This window comes from Hypanus sabinus, chromosome 8 (genome assembly GCF_030144855.1).
Source record: "Hypanus sabinus isolate sHypSab1 chromosome 8, sHypSab1.hap1, whole genome shotgun sequence".
Lineage (NCBI taxonomy): Eukaryota > Metazoa > Chordata > Chondrichthyes > Myliobatiformes > Dasyatidae > Hypanus > Hypanus sabinus.
Window position 1 is genome coordinate 136,739,203 of NC_082713.1, and position 12,459 is coordinate 136,751,661.

Genomic DNA, 12,459 nt, shown 5'->3' on the forward strand with positions numbered 1-12,459 from the left:
AGGTTGTTGTTATTACACCACTCAGCCAAGTTTTCAGTCTCCCTCCCATATGCGGATTCATCACCCCCTTTGATATAACCCACAACAATGATATTGTCAGCAGATGAATTTGGTGTTGGGGCTGTACTTAGCCACACAGTCACGGGTGTAAAGTGAGTAGAGTGGGAGGGGCTAAGTACACATCCCTGTGGTACTCCTGGAGCAGAGCGGGGGGCTAAGTACACATCCCTGTGGTGCTTCTGTGCTGACAGAGATTGTGGAAGAGATGTGTTTACTAATTCGAACTGACTTGAGGAAATCCAGGATCAACTTGCACAAGGGGGTATTGAGGCCAAGGTCTTGGAGTTTACCGATTAGATTTTAAGGGATGATGGTGTTAAATGCGAGCTGTGATCAACAAAGCGCATCCTGATGTATGCATCTCTGCTGTCCAGATGTTCCAGCATTGTATGAAGAGCCAACGAGATAGCATCTGCAGTAGATCTGTTGCTTTGGTAGGTGAATTGGAGCAAATTCAAGCCACCATTCAGACAGGAGCTGATATGCTTCCACACCAATGTCTCAAAACACATCATCACTGTGGATATAACCACTTCTTTTCCTTCTTCTTCTTCTACTTTCAAATATGATTCTGCTTCTATTGGAACATGTGCTTTACATTTTTATGGTGCATTTTCAGGCCAGTTGAGTGATCTGGTGCTTTGCTGCCTCCAAGGGAGTTCAGTGAGAGTTCAAGTGGAGTGTGCAGCCTGGGAGCCAAAGTGCCTGGAGACAGGGCACCAGCCCTCTCCATTTCTCGCCAATCTCTCCAACTAAAGTGTCGAGCGAGATTGAAATTAATGAGAAGGAGAGCAGAAGGCGAGCAGGTATATAGTGCCATCTGCCCATGTTTGACCATTCACTCTATCCCTCTTGCTTGATGCTGCCGGACAAGTCTTGGGCCATGGGCAAAGTTTAATCTACGCAGTTTGTGGATTGGACTCTGCAGTTTATGCTATGATGTGTTTCTGGCTACTCCTGTTTTTTATTGCTATTTTGTGTGATTTTGATCGAGGTAGGCAGGCACTGCGGTCTGCAGTCAACGAATGATACAGTGCCAAGCTGAACTGAACTGATCTGAATATTCCTGGACTGTTTCAATGATCCTGTGGTTTGATGTTTTATATTCTGTGTTTTTTGTTTGTTTTTTTTGCCACTTCCGCGAGTTGTTCTGTTTTGCGTGTTTGACGCTTTATTTGAACAGGTTTCATGGTGTTTCTCTGTTTCATGGCTGTCTGTTTCTTTAGCCAGAGGTGGTGGATCTGTGGAATTCATTGCCACAACACAAATGGCTGTGGAGGCCAAGTTATTGAAAGTACTTAAAGCAAAGGTGATAAATTCTTGATTAGTAAGGGCTAATTCTTGATCAAGGGTTATGGGGAGAAGGCAGGAAAATGAGATTGAGAAGGAAAATAACTTAGTCATGACCTGATGGTGGAGCAGACTCAATGGGCTGAATGGCTGAATTCTGCTCTTATTCCCCTAGAAATTTCATACAAGGTACTTGTGAATTAAGGTTTATTGGCTGAAAAGAAAATCCAATTATTGTGCAAATTCAGGCAATTGCTGTTCTTAAATCAATTTTCTTCAATCATTACTTAATTGACTATGAAGAATTTTTTACAAACAACAATGTCTTCATCTCTTGGTACCATTAACATGCAAGGAAGACAAAAACTACATTGATAGCCCTTGTGGGTTTCCACTTTGATCTACAAAGACAAATCTTTTTTTGTTCAGTCACCATAATCCATTTAAATTAATAAAATTTACAGATCTTCAGATGAAATATAACCTGCATTCGCAGCTTTTAGTCACGTTGCTAATACTATTCTGCTAGTCCAACCAAAAGCATCTACCTTCTTGTTTCCATTCCCTTCATTTAAAAAAAAACTGAGTTGATGTCCTTCTAATAAAAACTAGTTATTCTACATAGCTCGTGTTTGAAACAGACATGAAACACATGAAAACAATGTGACAACTCCATTTGGAATCTTTTCTATGTTTCAATGTCCTCAATATTAGAATGACCAGAAAATAAACAACATTCCACTTCTGGTCTCATTAAAGTTTTATAAAATATCAGTATCACACCCTGGGGTTCTTTAAATTTCCATCAATTCTTCACTTTATAATATTAATCTCTATAATCACTTTACTGCAAAGTGTTTGCAGTTTCAGTACAGGTTAATCATATTCATTTTATTTCTTAATTGCATTACTTATCAATTCAATCCTTTCTCCCCACAAGGAATAAAACAGCTCCTTTGGAACCAATGTCAATGACCTTACACTTCTCAAGATCTGCTCAAATTTGTCTTTACATAATTCTTTCCCAAATATAAAATTAGCTCAATTTGTGGTTGACAGAAGAGATTACACATAATTTTAATCATGTACAATGATACATTAATTTCATTGGCATGATTATCCATGGTCCATTGATATATCATTTAAGTATATTTTCAAACACAAGGGACAAATTCAAAGATATTCTGGTTTTAAAATACCACTTGCTTTGTATTTCTGCAACAACAAATTCTCTGCAGTTCTTCTGGAATGCAAGACCCCCACAGAAAGGCATCCACCTTTGCCAAACTAACATTTCTGATATTTGACTGTGTAAAGTCACATTCAGAAAGAAACTTTTATTGTGTGTGATTAATGAAATATTGACTTTCTTAAAAGAAGCTGATACATGCTTCTGTGGCACTGAACTTGACTAAAAGTATAGCTAACCACTATCCTGCAACTATCAGCTTGACCTGGTTTATTGGCTCTGTACTCAACAGACGGCATCTTCAGCATCAAAGCAAAATGAAAATGTTGGATAAGCCCCCTTCATCCGCGAGTTGGATCACCATGAGGTGGCAGAGAGATGCCACAGAAACAAAAGAAGGACTGGGAAGAGAACTGCAATTCCCACTTGCAGCAGTCCTGGCAGCTGAAACTGGCTTGAAGATGGAAGAATGTCATGTAATGCAATTTTAAAACAAACAAACCCAGATCATTAACCCTCAAATATTACTGACATCCTTTTGCGGCTGACTATATTTGACACAAGCTACCAAAACATTAAATGATGTCATTGGAAGTTTTCAGAGAAGTGAGGCTTGGAGGTATTTCTGGAATGGGCTACAATGTAAAGTTAAAATACTTCAGTGGCCCTGTAACATATCCCTCCGGTCAACTCTCAGTTTGAAGTCCTTGGTCCAGTTTAAAGATAATGAATTAAAAAATAGATCAGTCACAGGATTTGTAGAAGGGAAGAAAGGACTGCTCCGCTTTAAGCATTTTGCCTGTTTTCCAGTTACCTGTGGCAACAATAAACCTGAAACCATATGGAGATCCTGCAAAGGTTTATTAAATTAGTTCTAATGCTCTGTGCCATGTGCATATTTAATTACTTTCTGATAAAGTTTTAATCCAGCCTTTCAATTTTGGTCTCCTCCTCTATTATCTATATAGGAATCTGCACTGCCATGTTTCCTGACTGGATTTCACTGCAATTCTCAAAACCCATCAGCACATATTTAAAGTCTATTGCTGATGGATTTCAATTACTTTACTGCTGCTACTAGAACTTTTCTATGATATCCCTGCACTCAAATGGATTATAAATGAGCATAAAGCAGAAAGAGCATTAAGGCATAATTAAATTGTACGTAAAATGTACAGGGATAGATAGAAAATACAGAGAAAAAATAAATGTTATTTTACAAAGGGAGAAAACTATATGTCCATAAGACATAGGTGCAGAATTAGGCCTTTTGGCCCATTAGGTCTGCTCTACCATTCCAGTATGGCTGACTGATTTATTATCCCTCTCCTGCCTTCTCCCCGTAACCTTTGATACCCTGACTAATCAAGAAGCAATCAATCTCCTCTTTAAATATATCCAATAACATGGCCTCCACAGCCATCTGTGGCAATGAATTTCACAGATTCACCACCATCTAGCTAAAGAAATTCCTCCTCACCTCTATTCTAAATGGATGTACCTCTATTCTGAGGCTGTGCCCTCAGGTCCTAGACTCCCCTACCATGGGAAATATCCCCTCCATATCTACTCTACTTTAGCCCTTCAAGATCCCTCCCATCATTCTTCTAAACTCTAGTGAGTACAGGCCCAGAGCTATCAACACTCCTCCTATGCTAACCCTTTCATTCCTGGAATCATTCACGTGAATCTCCTCTGGACCCTTCCCATTGCTCGCACATCTTTTCTCAAAAGAGGGGTCCAAAACTGCTCACAATATTCCAAGTGCATTCTGTTCAATTCCTTATTGATGATGGCATTTGTTCGTCTTGCGATTCCATGGATCTGTGCCTGGATTTCCAGGACGCAGGCCTGGGCAAGGTTGTATGGAGACTGGTAGTTGCCCAAGTAGCAAGTCTCCCCTCTCCACGCCACTGATGTTGTCCAAGGGAAGGGCAAGGGCCAATACAGCTTGGCACCAGTATCATCGCTGGAGTTGCCAGAGCGAGGTTGAAGGCAACATCGGACTGCCTTAGGGATTCCAGCTCCAGATTTGTCCTCAGGGTTTACTCCCGAAGCCTTTCCCATGAGTGGGTATGGCCACAAGGCAGCAGAGGTTTGAAATCAGAGTTTTCCCTCTCTTAGATGGACTGCCTTCCCAGGCTGACGAGCTCCTCAGTATAAAACCTTAGTATTACATCCTTGCTTTTATATTCTGGTCCTCTCAAAATGAATGCTAACATTGTATTTGCCTTCCTTACCACTGGCTCAGCCTGAAGACCCACTGCTTCCTCAACACTACCAGCCCCTCCACCTACCTTTGTATCGTCCCTAAACTTGGCCACAAAGCCATCAACTCCATCATCTAAATCATATAATATTAAAAGAAGCAGTCACAACACTGATCCCTGTGACACACCAGTAGTCACGGGCAGCAAACTAGAAAAGGCCCCCTTTATTCCCACTCTTTGCCTCCAGTCAGTTAGCCAATCTACACTTCATGCAAGTATCTTTCCTGTAAAGATACTGTACAACTTTCCCGTACCTCCGGTAAAATGGGCATGCACTCAGACACAGCAGCTTGTACAACGCCAACCAGAGATCTGAAATTATCTAACCAGACTGATGTCAGCGCAACATTTCTGATTTTTCTCATGGAAATTAGTATTGTATTTCGACAAAAGATGACAAGTAAGCAAAAGATAAATAAGTTTATTCGGGAGAAAATGACTCAAAAACAACAACATGTACACTTAATGAACACTTTATTATGTACAGGAGTGTACATAAAGTGGCCACTGGAGTGGAACCCAGTGTTGTCTACTGCTGCTGTAGCCTATCCACTTCATGGTTCAACATGCTGTGCATTCAGAGATGCTATTGCAATGCGTGGTTATTTGAGTTATTGTCACCTTACTATCAGTTTGAACCAGTCTGGCCATTCTCCTCTGACCTCCCTTATTAATAAAGCATTTTCACCGAATGCTGCTCAATGATTTTTTTTTACTGTTTATTCACACCACTCTAAAGAACGTTGTGTGTGAAAAGCCTAGGAGATGAACAGTTTCTGGGATACTCAGACCACCCCATTTGGCATGAATAATCATTCCATGGCCAAAGTCACATTTCTTCCCCATTTTGATGTTTGGTCTGAACAACACCTGAACGTCTTAACTATGTCTGCATGCTTTTATGCATTGGGTTGCTGCCACATGGTTGGCTGAGTACAAATTTGCATTAACGAGCAGGTGTACAGGTGTACTTAATAAAATGGGTACCAAGTGTACAGTCTTATATAATATACTATCCAACTGTTACCAATTTTTAGCACTCAAGGTTTTGATTTTGGATTATTGTTTAATTTATTTTTAAAATGACTAGTTTTTCAATCCACATTGTAATATGTAAAGAATTAGTAAATACAAGATTTCTGCAGTACATTCTTTATCTTCTTCTACTCTTCTACACACTCTTTGAAATATAGGCCCTCCATTGATTGGGGCTGATCATTAATGTTGAGTCCTAGCTGTCTACGCAAGCCAGTAAGCGGTATTGAGAACAAGCTGCTACCCATGCAGCAGGCTGCCCTTCCCCACGCAGCTGATGAATCCAAAGAACAGGCAGAGACCGCTTGGCACCAGCAACATCTCTGGGAGCTGCCAGCCAGCATTCAATGCCACATAGTATTCCTTAAGGACACCTGCTCCGGATTTTTTCTCAGTGTTTACTCCTGAAGCAACCCCCATCAGTGGGTATAGCCGCAAGGCAGTGGAGATTTGAAATCAGAGTCTTCCTTCTTCTAGATGAGCTGCAAACCATCTGCCCAAATCGACTGCTTTAAGGTGGCAGTAACCCGCTTTGCCCCTTCTCCTGTCAGTAGAAATGGTTGTGTTCAGCTTAGTAGATAAGCCACCCATAAAAACCAGCAGATGGATTTGGTTATCAGAGTCCACTTGGAACCCACGTCATTGGGAGCATTTAATAGGTAGTGGGAGCTTACCCCCACTACTAAGACAACCTTAAGGGACCTTTGAACTATATCCTATTTGGATAGAACTATGGTACAAGAAATCTAAAATGCAATTCCAATGGATTTTTGAAAAGGAAACTAGATCACTAAGGTAAGAGAGCCAGTATGGCAATTTAAATGATTAGCATGAATGTTAGTTTAATTTTGTTTTAAATTAAAAGAATGTTTCATAACAACTTCATTGCCCAAGCTGGAATAAAATTGCAGTTGGCAATGGTGTAGAAAGGACTATGATCAATGTATCTGTGGGAAGGTGGTCGGATAGGACTGTTATTTTTCCTCCATTTCATTTCTAAATCAATCCAAAAGAATCTGGGACCATGAAAACTAAGCAATTCTGTACAAACTCAGACATTACAGGTAAACTAATTACATTATTATTATTATTATTATTAGATATTGAGAGGATTACTATCCACTGGTAACTTGCACATCAGTTATTTCCAGTGATTACCTTTAACATTGTGTATGGTTCAAGGGCATGGATCTTATTTGGCCCAGAGATTTTTAACACTTGAATTTTAACAGAAAATGCTCAATTATTTTTCATAATATGCAAATAGCCCTGTAGACATGGATGAGTTTAAATGGCACTTAATTGTTTCAAGAGACATTTAAACAGCAGATTAACTGTCCTTTAAGGCAATTCTGCAACGTTAACTTGGCTACAAGAAGAAGTTCAATGGTAGGTCTGACTAACCCATAATTAAAAGCACATCCAATAACCAAGGCAAAGTTGTAAATCATCGGCATTCTGGCCTCGAATCCACAGGGAAATATCCAAGCTTATCGTACATCGGACCATTTATCAGAAGGGACAGTTTGATCAGCGTCTGGGCTAGATTTCTGCCCAAGTGGCAGAAGTGAAAGAACCTCTGTAGAGTTCATTCACCACCTGCCAGATCTGCTTCCTCCATCGCCCCGTCACTCTTGGTTTAGCACTGGGATCAGTAATTGCATAGCTGACCACTTGCACTGATGGACAGTGACCCAGCAGCCGGCGTATAACGGATATTTTATCTCTTGAGCATCTCTACGCTGTCTACCGTGTGTTAGAAACCACCCCAGTGTAAACAGCCAATGGTCAACAGACACTGACAGTCAAACACAAAGAACAGCAAGTGCATTGTTTCAGACTAAAACCGAAAAATTACCTTATTGGTCGTGGGCTTTATAAGGAGTGCAAGTGCGACTCATCTCACCGTTAAATGAAAATGTTCTCAATTTATATTTCAGCAATATCAAGAGACAGCAAGTCCCTCGAACTTCCTTTAAATAAAACTAAAGGTTGGCTACAGCATACACAACGCCAAAAGTAAGAGTTTATACCGATTAAGGGGCAGAGACGGTGAGTATTACATAAAAGGTAGGGGCAAATCGAGTCACCCATCGGAACTCTTTAAAAACGCCAATAACTTAAAGTATTCCTAGGTCTATTCCTAATATCTTTAAAGCTTTAGGGAAGATGAACAAGTGCTGAGAGAACGACAAGTCTTCTCATATCTGAGTCTCTCTCTCTCTCTCTCTCTCTCTCTCCTCCCCACTACTGAACTCCGCACCATGGTCCACATAAATCCGCCAGCACCCCACAGTCCAAAGGCTCTGTCACCGGCTAACCGCATGCAAACTCAGAAAATACTCAAATAAAAATTCTGGGTTTGGATAAACAACCTGCCCTCAATTGGGATTCCGCTGTCTTCTTCTGCACTCTTTTAATACAAGCCTTCGGCAACTGTTACTACAGAACCTTAGACAGAAACGATTCGCAAACTATTTCTAATGCGTGGTGATTATCGCAGCAAATGTGTCTTTTGAGGGATTTTGGGTAGGTAAAGAGGATCGGCAGACTAGATAAGTTACACTCACCCACTTGACAGATACACAGGAGTGCAAAGACCCAGCGAGAGTAAGGTTGCATGGCCAATGGAGCTTGCTTCGGCGACAACTTGTTGGTTGTGAAGACAGGCTACACGGCCCGTCTGGTGAAGACCTTTCTTCTGGTTTCCGTCGCTGTTGCTGCTTTCAGTGAGGCGGAGGGAGCTGTGCATGGAGCCCGCGACAAGGCAGCCGAGTAAGGCAGATCTGTTTGTCTTCTCTGTGAGTGACTGCGGCGAGAGGATGAGCGGAGCACCTCGGTCTGACTGTGTGTATCTGTGCGAGCGAGCGAGAGAGAGAGAGAGAGGGAGAGGGAGAAACAGAGAGAGAGAGAGAGAGGGAGAGGGAGAAACAGAGAGAGAGAGAGAGAGAGCGAGCGAGCGAGAGGGAGACAGAGAGAGGCAGAGAGCGAGCGAGAGAGAGAGAGAGAGAGACGGAACCTCAATGAATGTGTACTCTCTCCTGCCTATTGCAGTGACAAGCACTCGCAGCCAGTGAATGAGGACACCCCACCAAATGAGTGTCAGTCTATGCGTGAATGTGATCTGCCTCACTGTGTGTGAGAGAATTTCAGCTGCCTTTGTATTGGATTCCGGGAGACTAAAACCTGCCAGCCAGCTCCTCGCCTTCCCAATAATAAATCTGGCTCCTTCCGCGCAGCGCTAGTATTGAACTCCCATTTTTCTCTTGAGTTGTGGCTGAGTGCCGGATAAGGGACGGACGGGGCGGGGGGAGTGTAGAAGACGGTTTAGCCGTTCCCATAATCCATTCTTAACGAATGGCTTTATGAAAGCAGCCTACAGACTCGTGTGTGTGTGTGTGTGTTTTGGGGGGGGGGGGGTGTGCATTCTTGATCCACGACCTCGTTCCTGACACGCAGCTTAATCCCGAGGACACAATCAGCTGTGGTATAACTCCTCTGCCTGATGGTCTCCTTTCAGGAAAACCCAAGCAGTTCACCTGGACACTTTCCTAAATTTATAGGGTTTTATTCCCTTAGCAGAAGGGAAGGAATTCTCCTCTGCTAAGAAACAAGTAAAATATCGGGGAAACCAGAGATCTGAAATTTGTAAAAAAAAACGAAGGGGATTGGAAATGTTCGGCTGGGAAAGGGAGAAAAACATTAGGGTTGGGTTCATGAAATAAACACGTTTTTAAAGTGAAATGGAGAGGGAAATGAAATGGCCGAAAGGGCAAAGGGAAAATATAACAGAACAAGCGAAGAAACGAAGAGATTCTGCCGGCGTCTATTGCACTCGGCAGCTGCTCCTTGCGAAGAGTGGACGCCGTGCTTAACTTCTCAAATGGACTCTGCCTCGACACTGATCAGTCAGCGAGTGAGAAGCTTCCTCTTCGTCCACAGATCCCTCCCGGCAAAACAAAAACCACGCACCCGGGAAGCCAAGTCGTGGATGCGTGGGGGCAAGTGTCCACAGAATTCCAGCGCTAACAGGCAACAGGAAGGCAATGTGGTTAAATGATTACCAAGCGAAGTTCACCATATAAGTACGAGGTAGTTATTTCGTAAGAATAGGACGGTTACTTATTACTGGCAAGGTGCGAAAGAAGGGAGGGGGGGGGGTTAGATAAACAGAGTTTAAAGTTCCAAGTAAATTTATTATCAAAGTACATACAAGTCGTTATATGCATCACCGAGATTCATTTTCTTGCGGGCATTCGCAGTAACTGGAAGAAACGCAATAGAGGCAATGAAATACCGCCCCATTAGGATGGGCCAACAACCGATGCGCAAAAGACAACAAACTATGCAAATACAAAAGAAAAAAAATAAAATAAACAATACATATCAAGAAAATAAGTTGCAGAGTCCTTGAAAGCGAGTTCATAGATTGAGGGAATAGTCCAGTGATGGGACGAGTGGAGCTGAGTGAAGTTATCCCCTCTGGTTCAAGAGCTTGATGGTTGTGGGATGATAAATGTTTCTGAACCTGGTGGTGTGGGTCCTGAAGCTCCTGTGCCTTCCTGACGACAACAGGGAGAGGGACAACCTGGATGCTAGTTTCCTTTGACAGCGCTCGGGGTAGATGTGCTCAATGGTGGGGTGAGCTTTACCCGTGATGGACTGGTCTGCATCCATTACTTTTTGTAGGCTTTTCCGTTCAACGGCATTCGTGTTTCCATCCCAGGCTGTGGCGCAACCAGTACGGCTCACCGATGGAAGTATGTCAACGTTTTGGATGACATGCTGAATATTCGCAAACTTCTAAAAAAACAGAAGTGCTTTCTTTATAATGGTACTTACGTGCAGGACCTAGGACAGACCCTCTGAAATTATAACACCAAGGAATTTCAAATCGCTGACCCTCTGCACCTCTAATTCTCCCGACGAGGACTGCCTCTTGGACCTCCACTTTCCTCCTTCTGAACTCAATAATCATGTCCTTGGACTTGCTGACATTGAGTGAAAGGTTGCTGTTTTAGCACCACTAGCCACATTTACAATCTCTCCCCCCCCCCATATGCTGATTAACCATACACTTGATTCGCCATCGACCGTGTTGTCGACAGAAAACGGCATTGGAGTTATGCTTAGCCTCACAGTCATACGTACTAAGTGAGCAGAGTAGACTTGTGGTGCATCTGTGCTGACAGAGATTGCAGAGGAGATGTTGCCGATCAAAACTCACTGGGGTCTGCAAATGATGAAATCGAGGATCCCGTTACACAATGAGGTATTGAGGCCTAGGTCTGCAAACTTACTCATTTGTTCTGAAGGATAAGAGTACTACATTCCAATCTGTAGTCAACAAAGAACATCCTGATGTATGCATTTTCGCTGTCCAGATGTTCCAGGGTTCAAAGTTCAAAGTAAATTTATTATCAAAGTACATATATGTTACCATATACAACCCTCAGATTAATTTTCTTGCTGGCATACTAATAAATCCAATAACCATAACAAAATTAATGAAAGACTGAACCAAATAGGTACCTAGCCAGTGTGTAAAATACAACAAACTGCAAATACAAAGGAAAACCAGAAATAAGCCGATGCATTACAGGATCCCGTAGCAGTTTAACTCAATCTGATTATTTACACAGACACAATCATTCATCAAAATCTTGCTTTAAAATACAAACTCATAAATGAAATCATACCTTACTATAAATTCAAGCCTGATCTGGTTTTAGAGTCAGATAACCAGAAATTATATTATGACCAATCAGTTATTACAGATAGAACAATCCATAATGACTGTTTGGATAAACTAATGCAAGATAAACAAGCAAGAACTGCTTATTTAATAGATACAGCCATTCCAAACACACATAACTTACAGAAATCAGTAACTGAAAAACACCAGATATATGCAGAATTAAAAGAGGAAATTGAAAGATTTTGGAGCATGTACAGGGTATACATTATCTTCATAGTAATATCTATAATTACTATCATCCCAAAGGCACTACAGAGTAGTATTAAACAACTAGGGCTACACAATAATATCTAGCTAAGTCTTCAGAAAGCCACATCACTAAACACCACTAGAACAGTCTGAAAGTTCCTTGCAATTGACAAATAAGCATGCTTGACTATGCCCATACCTCAGGTTTACCAGCTTAAGCTGAGAAAAAATAAATAAAAATAATAATAATGATAAACAATAAATAACAAAAACATAAGATGAAGTCCTTGAAAATGAGCCCGTAACCTGTGGGAACATTTCACTGATGGGGCAAGTGGAATCAAGTGAAGTTATCCAGTGAAGTAAGTTTGAGTGAAGAAATGGCATCTTCTGTGTCCTATTGTAACGGGAGACAAATTGGAACAGATCCAAGTCATGCTGGAGTTGACCGGTTTCGTTACCAGCCTCTCAAAACACTTTGGATGTAAGTCATTCAGTAAGGTTACCATGGTTTTCTTAAGCATCTGTATAATTGTTGTCTGCTTGAAGCAGGTTGTACTTCAGAATGCTGAAGCATGAGGTTAAAGATATCAGTAAACACTCCAGCCAATTGATCAGCACAGGTCTATACTCAGACAGGTAACCCATCTGGGCCAAATGATACTCAG

At 41.7% G+C, this 12,459-nt stretch overlaps 1 protein-coding gene across 4 annotated transcripts in view; it reads right to left on the reverse strand.

Annotated features, from left to right (window-relative positions):
• The window catches only part of ptprz1a (protein tyrosine phosphatase receptor type Z1a), a 258,925-nt gene extending 249,709 nt beyond the window's left edge, over positions 1-9,216 (reverse strand). The window contains exon 1 of one of the 4 annotated variants that reach the window (XM_059977946.1): positions 8,415-9,216. In XM_059977946.1, the coding sequence (XP_059833929.1) occupies positions 8,415-8,466 (52 nt within the window). In that variant the 5' untranslated portion in view covers positions 8,467-9,216. The remainder of the gene's footprint in view (positions 1-8,414) is intronic. The other 3 variants (XM_059977944.1, XM_059977945.1, XM_059977947.1) reach the window with 3 other exon arrangements.
• Positions 9,217-12,459: the final 3,243 nt, after the last annotated feature.